We start from the raw sequence: 18,310 nt of genomic DNA, 5'->3' as shown, positions 1-18,310 counted from the left end.
TGAGTAGGGTAGTCTTGTGATCAGAATGTTGTAGGTTCAGTTCCAGCTTCCTTCTGCCACATGTTGATGTGCTACTGGGCAAGGCACTTAACCCCAAGTTGTCTACCAATCTGCATATCGGTGTATGAATGCGACTCTAGTGTAAAGCAGCTTTGAGTGGTCACAATGACTGGAAAATGCTATACAAGTTCAGTCTATTTACCATTTTAGATGCAATTTACATTTGCAAAGGTCATCTAGAAATATTTGACTGATTTTATACTAAGTCACACTTCTTTTATTACCAATAAAGACCTCATGGTATCCTTATGGAAACAAAGTTCCTTTGATATTTTAGCTTTATGACTGTGGCATTCAGAGGACAAAAATAATTACTGTCTTGATTTATTGATTAATTGGCTAAATTGTGCCAACAGTAAAGAAATGACACTAAACTATTACTCATACTTAAAACAATTTGTGTGGTGCTTTGTCCTCCACCACATGTGATCCCAGTTGAAGTCTGTACATATAACAGGAATGGCATCAAAATAATTCTCTGCCAACAAAGTTATATCAAATCAGCATCTCAGTTTAACAAAATCTCAGAGCTAAATCTGCCCCAAGGGCACATAAGTTTATGTGGATTGTTTACTGTCAGAAGAAAGAATTGTCATTCATCCTGAAAAACCTTCACAACTCAACAATGTTTTCACTGAACCCCATGTATTAAACATACAAATGTGCTCTTTGTTTGGGATATTCTTGTTACTCAAATTAGGAATTAACTAGAAAAGGTTTCAGCCTGAACACATCATCTCTAAAGTGACATATTGAGGAGGAAGCATCATGTGGTAGGAGTTTTTTCATCAACAGGGATAGGGGAGCTCATTCAACTTCAGTATATATAGAAAAAAAGAAACATCACACATGAGAGGGAAGAGACATTTATTGTAGGTTTTTGCTGTCAAACCCATTGAAAGGTAATTATAGTTGTGAACACATTCTCCTGTCCTCAGCATGCCTTGCTTTATTTCAGTAGTATAATACAGATATTTTGTCATCAACTTTTAAAAATCAGCTTGGAATGAAACATAGTCATCAGTTACCATACATTTTATCAATTTGTGTTCAGGGTTTACCTCGCCTTCCACTTAATGGCCATTGGCGATAGGCCCCAGATCCCCGCAACTCTGCACACATATACTGGTGTAGCTAAAGGATGGACAATCAATTTGGAAATGGCATACAAAGGATTAGTAAGCCATTGCAAAGTTTGTCAGTTCATTAAACCCTTTAACAACAGAATAATTATTAGTTCTGTTTATATTTTTAAGGAATCATTTGTAATCAAACTAGATGTGTTCAGTGGCATAAAATACTAACAAAGGCACTTTATTTCAATAATGGTTCTTATGGAAATGCTCTCAAAGTGAAGATTTGTCAGTATAATTTACAACTGGACAAATTAGTTCTGACAATGTAATAATTGTTCAACAAGTTCAATTTTCTTTTTAAATGAGACTTAATTTAAAAGTCTTTGTGGATGAATAAGTCTTAGGTTTCAGTTCTCAGTAATTTAAAGAGTTGTATTTTCAGGAATGTGTCTATTTTTACATCAGCTACTGAGTGCTTGACATGTACATTTAATAAGAAGGGAGAGTGATAAATTATATGGCACATCTGAGAAGATGCATCATATGAGAAATTATAGTTTCCTTCATGACTTTTTATAGACACAAACGTAATGATTAATAGGCATTAGTCATGAAGATCTTAATCATTTCATTTTAACAGTAGCTTTCTGATGAAAACTAAAAATGCCTGAATTTACTAATACAAACAACATGACAGAATAATTAGTTGTAAGTGGTATTCACCAAATCAGTTCTTGGAAAACCTCTGTTAGCTAAAAGCATGTTGGAGAGCATCTAAGAAGTGTTTTTGCTGTGTTGACACAACCCTGGCCAATATAATCAGTAACAATGCAGCAAGTGGACAGTAATGCTGAAGACAGGAGAGCAAACACTTGTTGTCCAAGAATTTTGAGTGAGATTGGTGTTTATGTGTTTTCATTAAGTGTGTGTGCGTGTGTGCGTGTCCGTGTACACGTGAATGACTGAGTGAGACAGAGATGAGGTCAAATCCGAGTCAGCTGGTGCCAAAAACTGGACGGCATGAAGTTTTCCATTTTGTCTGCAAAGAAGCCCAGCGGTGCAAAGAGTGTGCTGAAGAACTGAAAGTAAAGAAAAAGCAACACCAAGCCTTAATTCATCGCGCCAAAAAGATCCTCGGATTTTATGTCAAGGAATACCAAAATATACTAAAAATATTATGCATAGATAATCAGGCAAGAATTAGGCCAAAACAGCTCTATTTGTAATGACACTAATGGTCAGACTTCAGAACAGATGAAGTGACAACTACATCTTTATCAACCATTTAAATTCATGCTTCCTGTTCTGTACTTTTAAATAAATAAGTAACGCAACCTAAGTGTTCCTTAACTTTTTTGGTTCTGAAAAAAAAAGGCTGAGTTAAGGGGTAGGGCCCACTTTTTTTAATCAAAGGCAAAGAAATACAAAAAAAAAAAATCATCAACATGTGGGGAGCATGTTTCATAATTCAGACTAGGGAAGGAGAATGTAGAAGACCTATATATCATGTTATAATGATTTCCCGAGGTATTGCTTTTGACTCATTCATGCTAAACGCCTGTAAATCCGAGGGGCTCACAATGTGCTGCCTATTTCCACAAAACTCCACCTTGGAGCTTCAGTCAGCAGCTGAGCTTCCACCACACAGAGCACCCCTCCCCAGCACCTCCCCCACTGACTAGTTGCAGCAGCAATTAGCAAACAACTGGTGAAACTGCATCTGCTGAGCTCTTGAGAAAGCTTGCAAAAGGTATCATGGAAAAACATTGTTGTGACGACGTGTTGAAGGTAGAGTGTCGGAATGCTCTTAAGGAGACAATTTCAAGGCTTTGGATACACCTGTGGTGTGAAGTCAAATTTCTAATCAAGTTATGTTTGATATATACACCATTTTCATAGCAGTTGAAGGTAACATATTTGCATGATTGTGCTAAAGAAGGGTACTATGTATTAAATACATAATAACCCCCTTTAATTCAAAATCCATTCATACTTGTAAAGGGGTCTCTTTATATAAAAGCTGGTTTAGGAATAAAAATGAAAAAGAGAAAAATAAAACTGAGTCCATAAAAGGCCCTGGAAAAGCATTGAACATTTTCTAATAAAATTGCAGTATCTTGAAGAGTTGCTGATGGACGTTGCATTCTTGATTAAGCTACGTAAGTTTGATTGATGCGTTTGACACATCAATAATTTAAATAAAACAGTAAATCATCTTGTAAAGCCAATCCAATTTAATAATATAAAATAATTCAACTTATTATGCATGACAGATACCCATAAATAATAAAACCTGCAGACTGTAATACAACTCTGCAGTCATAGCAGCAGCTTTACTAAAATCTGTTTCTCCTCAGAACGCAAAGCTAACCTCTGAATTCCTCAGTTTAACAGTTTCATGCTTTCTAAAAGATCATTACACAAACCAGGCACCCTGGGTGTTAAGTAAAACTCTGCCCTCGAGTTTTAACGAAACAAAGCAAAGAGCACGACATGTTCTCTATGGCCTTGTTTCTGTGACGAAGGAAGGCCCAATGAGTCTATGTAGTCAGACGTAATAAACAAGTCAACCATAAACAAAAGAGTACAGAGTGTGGTTAAAAACAGTAAACATTTCTGTAACAAATAACTGTAATAGGAACCCATTCACACATTTATAGCCTTTAAAGGTTAGGCTGCCGTGAAGCTTATGGTACTGACAGACATTGAAGACAGAAGCTAAAAGTCATGTATTTTCAACAAAAAGCCCATAAATTAGCAAAAGATAACTGACTAACTTCTAAATAATTAATTTAAAACATTTAAAATCAATATCAATAGATGTTCGTAATATGACAGAGTTATGCAGTGACAATACTTACTGCTTTGGCAAAAACACCCATGAGCTCAGGAAACTGATGTGTGAGCATGGCCAGCATGGCAGTGAAAGAGCAAAGACCTGCTGTGAAGAGTATGAAGAAGGGAAGCTCTTTCTTTGGGTATACAGACACCTCATGAAAAGCTGGAACAAAAATAAGAGAAAAAGACACCCAGAAAATTGTTATAAAGGGAAGATAAACCCTTCTAGACCAGGTTGAAGCTGCTGAAACGTACAGGGGAGCAGTTCTCTATCTGCTGTTTCTGTGCATCCTGGGTAGGGGTAAAATAGGTGGCCCTTTTCCAAGGGGTATGGAATTATCCGGAAGGCTGAAATGACAGACACTGGTTATAACAAAGATTTATCCAAGACATTAGGAAAATATGAAAAAAATGTGACAAAGAAAAAAGGACATATTTCATAGAATTAGATAGATGTAAAACAAGAATACAAAACGTGATACATACTGCCCTCCCAGGTGCAGTGTAGCAGGTTTAAGGCTCCTTCTGCTCTCTTCCAGTGTTGAAGGTGGAAGAAAGCGTATGCTACTGCCTCACTGTCCCCCCTCTTTAAGATGTGCTCTGGAGGCAGAATCAGGCTCTTCATCTCTAACAAGTACTATAAATGGGAAAATACAAAAAATTATGATAATGTTAAATGTTTGTCTTGCATGGTCTCCAATTCGTTTTGGGGTTTGAGCACAAGTCAGAGTCATATCATGCTTTGCAAAAAACCAATACCTCTTGAACATTGCCACATTTTGTCCAAAGCACCAATGTACCTTATTTGTATTTTATGAGATACACCAACAAAAGGTAATGTGAAGTGGAAATATGAAGTGGAAGGAAAACTATACATCATTTTCAGAAGTTTTACAAGTAAGGAGCTGAAAAGTGTGGCGTACATTTGTATTTGGCCTTTTGTTTTGAGTGCTTCTGGGGAACATCTCTACTAAATTTTAACATATTAAGACTTAAAACTTTGTAAGTTTGTTTTGGTAAAACAGCTTAAGGTCAGTCAGATTGGATACATAATGTCTGTAAATATTAATTCTTAAGAATTGTGACAGATTCATAATTGGATTTAGATCTGTACTTTAACTAGGCTGTCTAAGCAAAATAATAGGCTTTGATCTATCCATCGTATTGCAACTCTGGCCATACCTTTGACACAGCCTTAAATCTTTTGCAGCTAACAAAAGATTTAGTTTTTTTTTTACCCCATAAGTCTATTTAGCTAAATCCATCTTCTCACTAATTCTACCAATTTTCTCAGAGAAAAAGCCTTCCTACAGCATGATGCCACAATCACCATACATAAAAATAGACATTTGTTTCAAGAAAACAAAACTGATATAAAAAGGCAGGAGAAAGATAAAGCATTTGGAAACATCACCTCTGTATTTTATGTGAACACAGGAAGTGCATATTTCAACCCAATTGTAAATTAAAGTTGTACAATCTTGTTTTCAAATGAATGCATCAATTTATTTGATGTGGTGTAATATTGTATCTATTTAAAAAGCTTAAACATTTTAAAAATCTGAAATACTTTTTATGTAGTTTCGGTAGTTTACTTTTATTCCACTAATAGTTTCTCAGTCAGTACTTGCCTGAATCGAATTGAGCAACTCGTCCTACTCCCTGCAGACTGAAAATATATTTTCATCATGTGAGGTATTTGTGAGGTATTTTTGAGAGCCCTGTTTTGCAATTGTAGAGAGGGGAGAGGTTGGGGTGTTCCCAAGCTTTCTGTTATTGTTCATTTTATGAATGTGTAACATGCCCAGATCAGCCCCCTATTCTTTACCAACTGCAAGTTTGTTCAGTGAATTAGTTTTGACCACTGAGTTGATAACAGCTGACAAAACAGGCAGTCTGCCTGAAATAACAGATGACAAGCTTCTTGAAATACAAGTAAAGGTGTTTTGTTTAATGTTTTTTTTTATGTTTTTCTGTCATATATATTAGTTAAATTATGCAATGTTAAGGAAGTCACTATTAGCTGCACGATGATCAACCTGCCACTCTATAATTTACCTCTGTGGTGCCAAGTGTAGCAAGGGAGTCTGCAGAACAAAACCCCTGTGCAAGGCTGGGGGCCCCCTGGGCTGGATTCCCAGGCGGCCAGCATCACAGAGCTCTGGATCTCAGACTGACACTTTGGGAAGGTTGGCCCAGAGTTAATCCTGTCTAATCCCCTCCATGGTCAGAGGCTCAGCCAACCAGCCTGACCATGCTGCTTCACCCCTCGCCCCCTGGATCGCAGCCTGCCCAGCCAGACCAGGCTCATCCTCCTCTTTCTACAACTTCTTTTTTCATTTCTCTCAGTTTGACAGTCACACAAGGTATACAACCTCTCGTGTTCTCTATGCTGTTTTAGTCTTTCACATGGATGTGAAAGAATCAATAAGAATGTGTAGCATGCACATAAGACAGTTTTCAAACATTGCTATGAAAAGTTTTTTTGTTGTCTTCATTAAAGCACCGGAAACAAATATGCTCTCCCTCTATTATACATCTGTTTTGTGTTTCAATGACAAATAAAAAAAAACATGGCTTTAAGTAATAATGTTCCAAGCATTGCCTAACATTTGACATGGCAAGCATACACAATTTGAATTACAGCAAAGCCAGACTGCCAAAAAACTATTTGGACTTGCCAAAATATTCCATGACATCAGCATAGCAACTATGCTGATGTCATAAATATCATACATGCCATAAAATCCCATAAATATCATACATACAATTTGGGGGAAAAAAATTACCCAAGTACCAAAATTTCACAACAATGTCCCATTTATAACATGACCTCATCCTATGTGAATCTTATGCAGGCATTCAGTCTACACTGACTGTGCATGTTTCTCTGCATGCTGAACTCTTGAACTAATGTCAACCTGGTCTACATTTTGATTCAATCAACTGATTGAACCTTTATCCTAGATAATTAGTTAATCATTAAATATGAAAAAACTAAATCAACAAAAATTATCCTTTAAAAAGAAGCATACTTCTGACAGTAGTGCAGTTTCCATCCCAGCATATAAGAACTATACCTACAACCTATATGACTGTGGCTCAGTGGGAAGATAGAGGTCCTACAATCCAAAAGGTGAGTTATTTGTGTGGGTTTGTAAGTAGGATTGGGTGAATCTGGCTTAAATGTAAAGCGCTTTGATCAACATGAACAAAACAGTGTTGCCTACATTAAATCCATATCTCATTTACAAACATAATACACATACTTAAAATATGAAAAACCCCATAAAAGTCATTTAATTTTCTGAAACTTTGACCCAAATAGCATGTAGTTTTAATTCACCAACAAACATGGTAAGACAGGACATTGTGTTAAGGCAGCTTTTGAAATCTCTTCAATGTGAGGAGTTGCTATTCATAAAAAATCGTTCATCAGAAATGTAGGCTGCATTCATCCATTGACAAAAGGTCAAAAAGCATAAAGAAAAATCCATTTAAAAATAAAAATCTATTTTGCATATTTGTGTCTTAAATAACCACTAAAAAATAAATTTTGAAACCCGCAGACAGAAACAACCCTTTAGAGGAAGGAAGGAGAGGTCAGCAAATGCAAAATCTTTCTGTAACACAATCTACTTGAAAAAGAGAAGTACTGTAGGTTTTGTTCCCAGCTTTACTTCTGTCTTTATCCATACTGAAGTGTTGTTGATAACAAGCGGAGAGTATACAGCAGACACACAGACCTGCCTCTTCTGTGTTTTAAGATTAACCATTTAGAGAGCCGCTCAGCTGTTCTTCCTCACATGCCATGGCATTAGACTTGGTGACACCTTAGTCACACACCCCACCACCACCACCCTGTTCTGAGGTCTGGCTCTTTAGTCCCAGCCGCCTCTTTGATGAAGAGATTGAGTTTCATGTGTTCTCCTTTTATCCTGGGGCACTCATAAGCCCAGAACATGACCCATAAGCCTCTGTCTGATTTTCTTCTGTGGCTCTTTTTGCCTCTGACATACAAGCAACAACGACATCAGCTTTGTAGTTGCTGTATGATTGATGGGCATGCATTTTTGAAACTTGAAATAAAAAAAAAAAACTAAAACTCATTAGCATACAGCTTTAGCCAATTTTACTACAGGAAGGTAAAATACCAGAAACCTTGTAGGTAAATCTGAAACTACATGGCAATATCTATAGCTGCTCCATTTTTGCTGTCAAAATCAAACCTCATGCATCTTTGTTTCAAACTAACTTAATCCTGTTTCTGTGTCTCAACTTACAAATTGAATAGCCTATTTTGGTGGTAACATGAAAAGTCTGTATTTCTAGCTCTGACAAGCAATCTAGATCAGAGAACATTGACCAAAATATAGTGCGATGAAAAACTGCTGTTGAAGTAAACTAGCAATGAAAAAAAAAAAAAAGGGGGTGGGGGGCGATTGGATAACCCTGCAAGCTTAAAAATTAATGTGGATTGCCAAATGGAGCTGTAAATGTAAATGTAAAGCAGATCAAGGTAGCAGGGACATGTAGTTGGCTCTGCAACCATTTACAAAACTGTCGAGTTTCCGAAATACCAGTTCATACATTGGCTAAATAGAATCGGCACACAGATGGAAAAAAGAAATGAAGATTAATAGAAGACGACAAGAAGAGGAGGAGAACAAAATAGAAACCGACAAGGGAGAACTTGAGGCAAGATAGAAAACCTGAGAAGAAAAAGGGAAAGCAGCTGTGCACGAGGATGACAGCGTTTAGCCACACACCGAATTATATGTGGCTAAAGATTACATGTGTGAACTTTTTACTGGCTTTGACAAGCCTGAACGAACTCAAACACACTCATCATATACAGTATAAACCGCTTTATCCTTCATGAATTTATTCACCACAAGACTTCTTTTAAAAACATCTAGTTAGGGCACCAAGCTGAGTCTAACCACCAGATGTGTCAACAATCACAACTACAGATGGGCTCTTGGCCAATTTTTTTATCTTTTAGGATACTCTTAAAGGTCAATTTCTTTTTAAGAAATATAATCCAAAAAGATATAATAGAATTAAAAATATTTGTTTCTAGTAATCCTGCCATCAGTTGTAATGTATTATATTAGTGTACACTATGCTATACCTAATCAATGAGAACACAATTATTTAAAAAGATAAAATTGCTATGGTGCTTATTAAAAATTTGCATCATTAGGTTTACTAAAACAGATGTCTTAATTTCCCAGGTCTCTTTAGAAAGGCTGAAAATTAATTTATTTTGTCTCATTGTGAAATCATAAGCACCGTTTGAAACCTGGTTACATAAATTCACACCTGGAAATCTATCCAGTATAAACATACTGATGTGTTGAGCAGCCCCACTTGACCATATGAGTGTTGATGCTGTAGCTGGGGGCTGTGCATATCCAACTGCTGGAAATAGGGGAAAGGCATTTACCAGTTTCTCTTCCTTTCAGACATACATGTGCATGCAAAATGTACCTTTCTTTTCATTTTTGAAAAAAAGAAAAAAAAGAAAAGCCCCTCTATTTTGTTTGCTTTACTTCACAGCAGCTCTGATATTGAAACCAGACCAGGTTGTTATTAAGTCACCTGTGATGCATCCTAAATGGCCACAAAGCTTATGTAAGCAGTGTTTCCCTGTAAATTAGATCTGAACAGTAACGACACAAAAATACACTTTGATCATAACAACAAATGCTAAACTGAAATCATATAAGGCTTTTCTGCTCATACAGTTCACTTGCTTCACATTAGGGCCAGATTCATCTATTCACATGCCGATAAGCAAATTATTAGACAACTTTGAGTTAAGTGTCTTGTACAGGGACACATCAAGAAATCTGAATTCATACCCACAATTTTCAGATTGTGAGATGACTACCATCCCCTCTGAGCCACAGTTGCCACAACAAAAAGGACCCATTCTTTACTCCTTACAGTAGGGCTTTACTCCTACTGTTGGAAAAAAAAACAAAAAAACATCAATATCCGTTTATTTGTTAATATAGTTGTTTTAAGTTTAATATAAATTATTTTTGTGGATTATTTTACGCAAGAAATGTAATTACGACAAAACAAATGTATTTACAATTGCATGAGTTTTTCAAGACTCATTGATTTTTAAATCAATTTCAAATTCGTTTTCTAGAAGTGACTAATGTGTGATTAAGAGTGTTTTGGATCAGAAACTGAGAGGGGACTACATGTCAGACAGAATAGTTACAAGGCATCTTTTGTAGCTCAAGAGATGAGAACATTTCTACAAAGGGCAGAGTTACAGGTGCACTCATCCATCAGACGTTGCAGAGCAGCTCAAAACAACACCCTGCCCCCACTTTTCAGTGTTTGCATTTTCATACCATACACTCTTATATGAGAGAGAGGGACCCAGAATTCTGGGTCAAAAAGTAAATGTTGAATGCTCAAATATATCATGATGAAAAGTGTGCTCAATTTTGGATGAAGATGGGGCAAGGGAAGATAGGAAGATAAGAAAGCGAAATGAGGGTATGTGTTGAGAGGAGAGACGGTGACCCCCACCATCTCTCCTCATCCTCCTTCCCAGGACAGGGGAGGAAGATGAGGATTCTCACTTTAAAACGAAAGTGATGTGAAACACAGGAAGAGTAGCCATTGGATCTCCAAATAAACAAACACAAAGCATGGATCCAAATAATCGTTGTTGTCACTAAGATTCATACAAACTAACACACAGATTCTCTCTCGTTTCTCTTTAGAACACGAGGATGTGTGACTGTGAATATTTCTGTGATATTTAATCACAAACATATAACTTATGTAAGATTTAAAAGAGGCTTTCAGGTGCAATTTCGTGATCCTTCGGTTCAATGTAAAGCCAGCAAAACTAACTACTCTCTTCTGTTATCCTATGATATTTTTAAAACAGTACACTTAAGAAAAGAAAACCATACACCGTTTCAAAGCATTGTTAAGCAAGCATGAAATAAAAAAAATGAAGAACAGATATGTCAAAGAGTTCAACAAGGCTTGTCTGAACTGAGAATATGCTGAGATTTTAGGTACAATGACCCACACTGACATCTGCTGGTGAGTCAGCAGTATGTCAACACTGTTATCTGCAAACAGTGATCTTGATTGTGTCACTTATTGTTCCATCTGATGATTTAAAAAAATAAACATTGTTATTGAAAATGTTTCAGGTATTTCAAAATATAAAATTGTCAGGGGGTACTTCTTTTTATTTAGGGTTTATAAGTAGGATGAGTTACTAAATTATTAAGTCCAAACCATTATTTTATAGTTAAATATCACATATTACATTGATGTAAAGCTTTCATGAGGTTCAGCTTATACTTATTACTGACCTTTGGCACATGTGGATTGAACTCAACAGCTCTGTGTATCGCCTCCACAGCATTCATCTCTGCTGTACTCAGCCCTCGTCTTGATGCTGCTTCTGGAGAAAACCTGAAAAAAAGTCACAGACAGTAGGTTTAAATGATATGGACAGTAGATGATTTACAAGATTAGCAACTATTTAGTTAAGACAAATAGGAACATACTTATCTGAAACTGCCCGTGCTTTCAGCAGTGCAGATGTGTAGCAGATAGTGGCAGATTTTGGCAAACTAATATCTAAAATAAAGCAGAAATAGTTTTGTGGATGTTGTACAATTATTGCGACATCTGAGCTACTTTCTACGACTACTTGCAAAATTTTCAACATTCCGTTTAGTCTTACCATCATATTTTGCGAGGACTGCTTGGACATCAGCATACGCCTGAAGCTCCAATAGTGCCTCCAAGAGATTTTCATGTATATTTAGCATTCCCAACAATGGGAACTCTTTCATTAACTGAAATGAGATTTTAAATCACATTAACACTACATATTCTGAAATTTATTTTGTATATACAGTACAGACCAAAAGTTATTTGTATACAGTACTTTCTCATTAAGATCAAAGTTGGACACACAGTTGTGTCCAAACTTTTGGTCTGTACTGTATATAAAAAAAATTGGACAGATATGAGTTTGTTTGAGAGAAACTCACATCTCTCATCATTTTTACTGCTTCTTTAATCCGGCCCAGTTTGCGTGCACACATGGCCAGTCTGCGTTTAATGTAAACCAGTAGATTGATATCTTTCCCAGCTGTAGGTTGCAAAGAAGATATATGTAGTATTAAAGAAGTGTTAAAAAATGAGGAACACAAGTAGGATTAAAATATGTATCAAGTAAACGGAACGAATATAGAAGAAGCTGCTAATTAGCAGAGGTCTAAGTTACAGCAATATATAATGGCACAACTCTTTACAGAAATAACGGACCAACTGCAGATTAAAGTCAATACTTTACACATTTGAGATCTGGTGTTGTAAAAGAGCATGCAGAATTTTACATTAGACTTAACTACATCCATTACCATAGACAATTAGTTTGCTGAGTATCTTCACCAACTTTGTGGACTTGCATTTTAATTGATCAGCTTTTGGATTTCAGGAATCACTGTTCAGTCGCACCCATCCTTACCAAAACTCAGTGCTTTTCTAAAGAGGCGTTCAGCTTCTGTGATGGTTGTGGCTTCCTCTTCTGCTAGTAGCACGTATGCAGCGGCACAGCTGCACATGCACAAAAATGAACAAAAAACACCTCAAAATATCTCTTTTGAATTTGACAATTAGAAACTACTGTTTTTTGCAGATGTAACCAATGTAAGATGGCATAATTTATAAGAAGGGGAAAAAAAACATATATTCAAGATGATTCATCAGACATGCAAACAAGCTCCTATGACACATCTGTGTGTCTTACAACAACCTTGTACTGTTATTAGTGATAGGTTATCACCAATCAAGTGTTTAAAATGTACACATTTTCTCTTCCATAACTTTGACAGGTGATTCATAGGTCAAATACTAATGTAAATCCCTAAAAAGTATGGATTTATGTAGTGATTTTTGAAGTTTCAGTAGAATGATCTGGGATATGATTGGCAGATGTGTAAAAGTAGAACTTACTCATGGTTCATTTCTATGGCCTGGTAAGCAGCTCTGATCCTGGCCTGAGGATTTCTCTCTCTCCATGCCTTCTGCATCACTATGGGGATATAATGAGCTAAGGTTTATTCTCATGGCTCTGAGACCTTGCTTTAGAATTATTATTTTATATAATTTGAGCAGAGAGGGTTATTTAACAATGAGTTAGAAGTAAAGTCTAACAAACCTGCATCCTCTGGCCTTAACTGTTGAGTATCTCCAGTAAAAAAGGTCTGATGATCTTGAGCAGAAAGGTTCATATCGTAGTAGGTCAAAGGTTCCTTCCCTGTCACCCAGGTGTACCTGTAGTATGTATATATTTCATCAGGAGTGTAACAAAATAAGTACAATTTCTCACTCATAAATAATATATTTAATAAAGTGTGGTTTCTGTCATGAATTATACTTTTTTAGAAAAATTTTAAAACAGCAGCTAGTTATTGTCATACATACCTGTTGTATTCTGCTCCTCTGAAAAGGTTTAAAGGATTTCTCCAGACCTTGCAATCTACCAAAAGCAGGACAACTTGTCAGCACATGGAGTAATAAGATTCCTACTGCTTTTAAATACATGAAGCTCATATTTACTTACCAGAAACACTGGGTCTGGAATCTGCCTCTCCATTAACTGATGAGAAGAGACCAGTCGACGAGCTGCTCTCCACCCCACCCAGCAGAGGACGCAGGTGGCTCACAGACACTTGCTCAATAAATGACGTGCCATATTTGCGAAAATACCACCACTCAAAAATCTGTTCCAAGTAAAACAAACATTGACGAGAAACAATTACAAAGCAATGGTTATTATATTCTTATGCCATTATAAATGCTAACATTAGAGAGCATGCCAATAATTCTAAATCTTAACAATGCAAAACAATCTATTAAAAATACTTATGTTTAAATAAATTCAAAAAGACACAAATAGAAGGTAGTAGATGAGGGGTTAAAGAGAAATAGCAATGTACCAAAATATGTGATAAGAAATTGAACATTTGTGAGTCATTATGTTGATCCGAAAACAAAACTTTTTCCCAAACTTCATTTTTGGCTTTTCTTAAATAGAGCTTTTTAAACAATTAGAGAATTGTTTAAAAAAATATTGACAAGTGTTTAAAGAGTTAAATTCAGACAGAATAAAATACTTTTATAATTGTTTTGATTAAATGAAACTATCCTAGAACTGTCATTAAGGGATCATGTTTTGAAATTGGAATTTTATTACAGACATGCATCCACAGTAGTTATTAAAAGTCTTGGTCAAGTTAAAAAGAAAAGTCCTAAAAATTTAAATGTGGTTCTGTAGATGTGCACACACTCCTATAACTGGGTATTTGGCTTTGTTCATAATTAACTGATAACATTCAACACCTGCCAGGATGCACAAATTTACCATCATTTAAAGTGTTTATGGTCAACCCTAAATAAAGTTCACCTGCTCGGTTTGGCTTTTCTTGATATTTTCTTAAGTTGCATTTTAAAGTCAAAGTCAAGGTCCACTGACAGCTCCCAAAGCACCACCAGAGTCAATTTGCCCAAAGGTGTCATTGATGAGATATGCACAAAATTATTTTCAAGCTATTAGCACTTTCCACCTGACAAAGGAAGGTGGGAAGACAGTGTGTTCCAGAAAAAAACAAAGTCTTAATCGCTTTAATAGGGTTGTTTCTTTCTATACCCACTAAAGATGTGCAGAACAAAAGCCCTTTGGTTGGCGATGGTGTATCCTTCAGTGGGTGAAAAGTTAGTACCGAGATAGCATAAATAAAAAGCTTTAATAGTCGAGTTGGAAACTTACAAGGATAAGTCCAGAGATAAGGGAAGAAGTTCCGGTGAGAGCCACGTAGAATTTAGGAGTGAGAGTGTTCAGAAACACTGAAGCTGAAAGACAAACATGAAGTAGAGCAGTCAGATTTGTGCAACCTAAACCACATAAATGTGGTGTTCCGTGCCGTTTTTCAATATGACAATAAATGAAAGTTCAAACATAACTTACTTTTTTGCATTTATATGACAATAAAATATCCGCTGTCGCATTTGACGCTATTTAGCTAATTTAACCGACTAATGTAAAGAGCATAATCATAAAATAATGAAATATCCATTAAGAATGGGAAAAATGTTAACTATCACATGATATAATGCAACTACACAGACAAATTCCGCACAAAAGACCATCTTTGTTCGTGTACAGACCACACAAACAACGAGCTGTCAAAATAACGGCTGCTGAGATAAAAGCTACAAACCCGAAGGCTAACAGCAGCTAGCATCAAACTGCAATAATTTACCTGAAGTAAGAGTTTCCTGCAGTTTCAGCGGACTCCACACGACATATACCATAATCAGCACCATGCCGAACCAAACGAAGCATACGTAAGTCCATGACCAGGAGAGCCAAGACTTCAATTTCTCTAAAAATCCGAGAGATGGGGGATTACTGCCAATGGTGTCCTCCATGTTTCTCCGGATGTCTGTAAACAGTGGCGTCACGTGACCATCGAAGCCAAACTGCTTTTATTTTGTAGTTGCTAAATCAATTTCCGGAAATAAAATAAAATTCTGTAAAACATTTTCAAGTCAATACCTCTTGTGTGAAGAATTTAATTGAACAAGTTAAAGGGCCATCCAGAAGTTTTGATACACCATGATGGTCATGAATGTAATATTCATTTTGGGCTTTGTGTTTCTTTGTTTTTTTAAATGAGTTGGAATGATTATAGAACAACCAACTTAAACAAATTTTAAGAACAAGAAATTTGTCACAGAAGTTGGAAATTTTTGTTGATTTTCTTTAACCCACACAATTAAATAACCCCTCTTATATCTGGACAAACTTTGCAGAGGAATCAATGCTTCTGTAGTCCGATTCTGGAATAATTCTGGATTGATACTTTACCAAGCCAGAATTAGGGCAAAATCTGAAAGTTTTTCTGTAATTTACTGATAAACAGTGAAACAAATATTAATGAGTTTGAATGTATAATTTTACCCTCAGAGAAAACCAACTGCAATGTCTAATTGTCCTCACAATTCTTTTTTCAGTTGCTTATTGTATTATTCATTGCTTATTATATGATCACATCAACCCAAAAAAGAGGATTTATTTTTTAATTAAATGATTAATATACTAAAAAAAATAAACTAGAAATATTATTGCAACTATGGTTGGTTTCACAGATGACATTTACATCATTAGCCTAGTGTTTTTAGACAACTTTTGTAACAACATGAAGCAAAATAACATGTAACTAAAACAGTACCTTCTTTTAAACAACCATATGCTATCTTTGGTAAAGCCTGAATAATGTATTTATAGAAATATATTTATATAATACATTAAATGGAGGAAAGAGTTTATTTTTATTGTATAGAAGAGTCTCATTTAAAATCAGTTACTTTTTATAGTAAGAACTGACTTACAAAGTATATTATTAACATAAAGTCTGATTTGTAATTTAACTTTATATCAATGCAATATTTAATCATTACACTTTAGTGACTGTTTGAAAGCCAGAAGTTTTAAGAGTAATTCTCAAACCTGGTATTTGCTGGACAGTAACCCCTAATACTTGTTGACAACAGTTGTTCATTGTGACTTGCTATACAACTAAAGTCCACAAAGGGGAGCAATTGGACTATGAAACCATTAAACTATAGCGTCTTCAACTGTCTGCAGGTGGAGACAATTCAGTGGTGAATCAATGTTGTTTTTATGCAAGTACTTTAGAAAATAATGTCTACATAAGTGAAAGCTGATTTGTTAATTTCCTAAAATATCTACAATACAATTTGTAAGTTAGTCACACAAAAAGTTTACTAGAAACAGTCTTCATGGATTCATCTTTATTATATGCCTGAAGCAGCTGTATCTTCTAGTTCCAGAATTTACATAATCAAACATGCATACACTCTTCAGACAAATTGCTACTCTCATTTAGAGATGTGTTGTTGATATCGCATAGTAGCAGTTCTCAACTTAAAGATAGATAGATAGATAGATATACTCACATCACCGAAACATTCAGGAATAAATGTGATTTGTAGGAGTGCATTCTAGTTGGAGGTTACAGTCAGTGAATGACAGAGAACCAGATTTGGTCCTGCTCACTCGTGCCCTTGGGTGTTTTCTGCCTGATGCTGATGGACAAGAACATGCGGGGTTAAAGGCCTGTCATATAAATCAGGTACAATCACTTTAGAGGTGAAAACATGCATGATGCTACTGACAGGGAAGGAATAGTGGGGCAGGAAAAAAAAGACGATTCAGAGAGGAAAGGAAAAGGGAGCAAGACAGGTCTGCAAAAGTTATAGCTTGCAATGTCTCGGTGAAAGTATTTTTATGTGAAATCATATTCCTAAATGACTTCTGCTTTGTAACCCAGCCCAGAAATGTAGCTTCAAATTGCATTATATTTTCAGATTTGCACTGCATCACTCATATTGATAAATATCAACACAGGTCCATTACCAGCAGCCTTTAGATGACTGCACATCGAGTTACAAAATTCCTCCCTATAATTTGATCATACTGTACATAACCCTTGAAAAATGTTTATCCATAACCCTTTGTCAAATAGGCCTTCGGTTAACTATTAAATAAATGAAACTGCAAAAGTAATGCATAGTTAACATTGTTATAAACCTGCATACAAGAGCTACTACCTTAGCATATACTGTGGTAGACCCTGTGCACGGTCAGCTAGTGTCCAGCCATGCAGAAGCAATATCCCTCATCATTCTGCACTCACCTGTATACTTAAGGTTCATTTACAATTTCACATCTGGTATCCATCCAGCCATTCTGGACTTCATGTTCTGTTTATGTAGTTTCTTTCTCTTCACTCTCAAAGCTTTTAAGAGTCCTCTAATCATTCATAATTAAACAGGGTTTTCACTTAAATGCACTGCATTTCTTTCTCTCATTATAACTTGAGAGGATGTTTTTTTTTCCAAGACTTGAAAATACCTGCTTTTCTCTGAATAAGACTGGCCACAAAACTATGTGTTTATGCAGATAGTGCTTATTTTTCAGACCGGGTTTAAGCAAAAATGTATTTTAAAGTATTTAGGAATACTGACAATGCTTCACATTAGTTCTGCTAAATATCAGTGAAGCATTTTAATGTAACCTAAACAGAAATGTGGATACAATGTGGTTTGAATGACTTGTAAAGTTCAGTTTGAGTTATCTGGTGTGCTGAACAAGTGCATGATTTTTGACTGGCCGTTTGTCAACTGTGCATTTGGTGGTCTCTGCTGATGGAAAAAGTCAAACTTTATGAAACTGCTCCCTGTCT

At 35.9% G+C, this 18,310-nt stretch overlaps 1 protein-coding gene across 1 annotated transcript; it reads right to left on the bottom strand.

Moving 5' to 3' along the window:
* Positions 1–910: 910 nt before the first annotated feature.
* Positions 911–15,482, bottom strand: st7l (suppression of tumorigenicity 7 like). Its single transcript, XM_032549994.1, has 15 exons — positions 15,302–15,482; positions 14,809–14,891; positions 13,603–13,762; positions 13,464–13,518; positions 13,198–13,313; positions 12,993–13,071; positions 12,505–12,593; positions 12,026–12,126; positions 11,713–11,827; positions 11,534–11,606; positions 11,336–11,438; positions 4,461–4,611; positions 4,230–4,322; positions 3,998–4,137; positions 911–2,215 (listed from the first exon to the last, which is right to left on the bottom strand). The coding sequence occupies exons 1-15, from the start codon at positions 15,468–15,470 to the stop codon at positions 2,120–2,122; spliced, it is 1,623 nt and encodes a 540-aa protein (XP_032405885.1). The 5' UTR covers positions 15,471–15,482; the 3' UTR covers positions 911–2,119.
* Between the last annotated feature and the right edge of the window lie 2,828 nt (positions 15,483–18,310).

The sequence above is a fragment of the Xiphophorus hellerii genome, chromosome 20 (genome assembly GCF_003331165.1).
Source record: "Xiphophorus hellerii strain 12219 chromosome 20, Xiphophorus_hellerii-4.1, whole genome shotgun sequence".
Classification (NCBI taxonomy): Eukaryota; Metazoa; Chordata; class Actinopteri; order Cyprinodontiformes; family Poeciliidae; genus Xiphophorus; species Xiphophorus hellerii.
The sequence above is the reverse complement of the archived record's forward strand: the minus strand, read 5'-3'. Positions and strand labels throughout refer to the sequence as shown.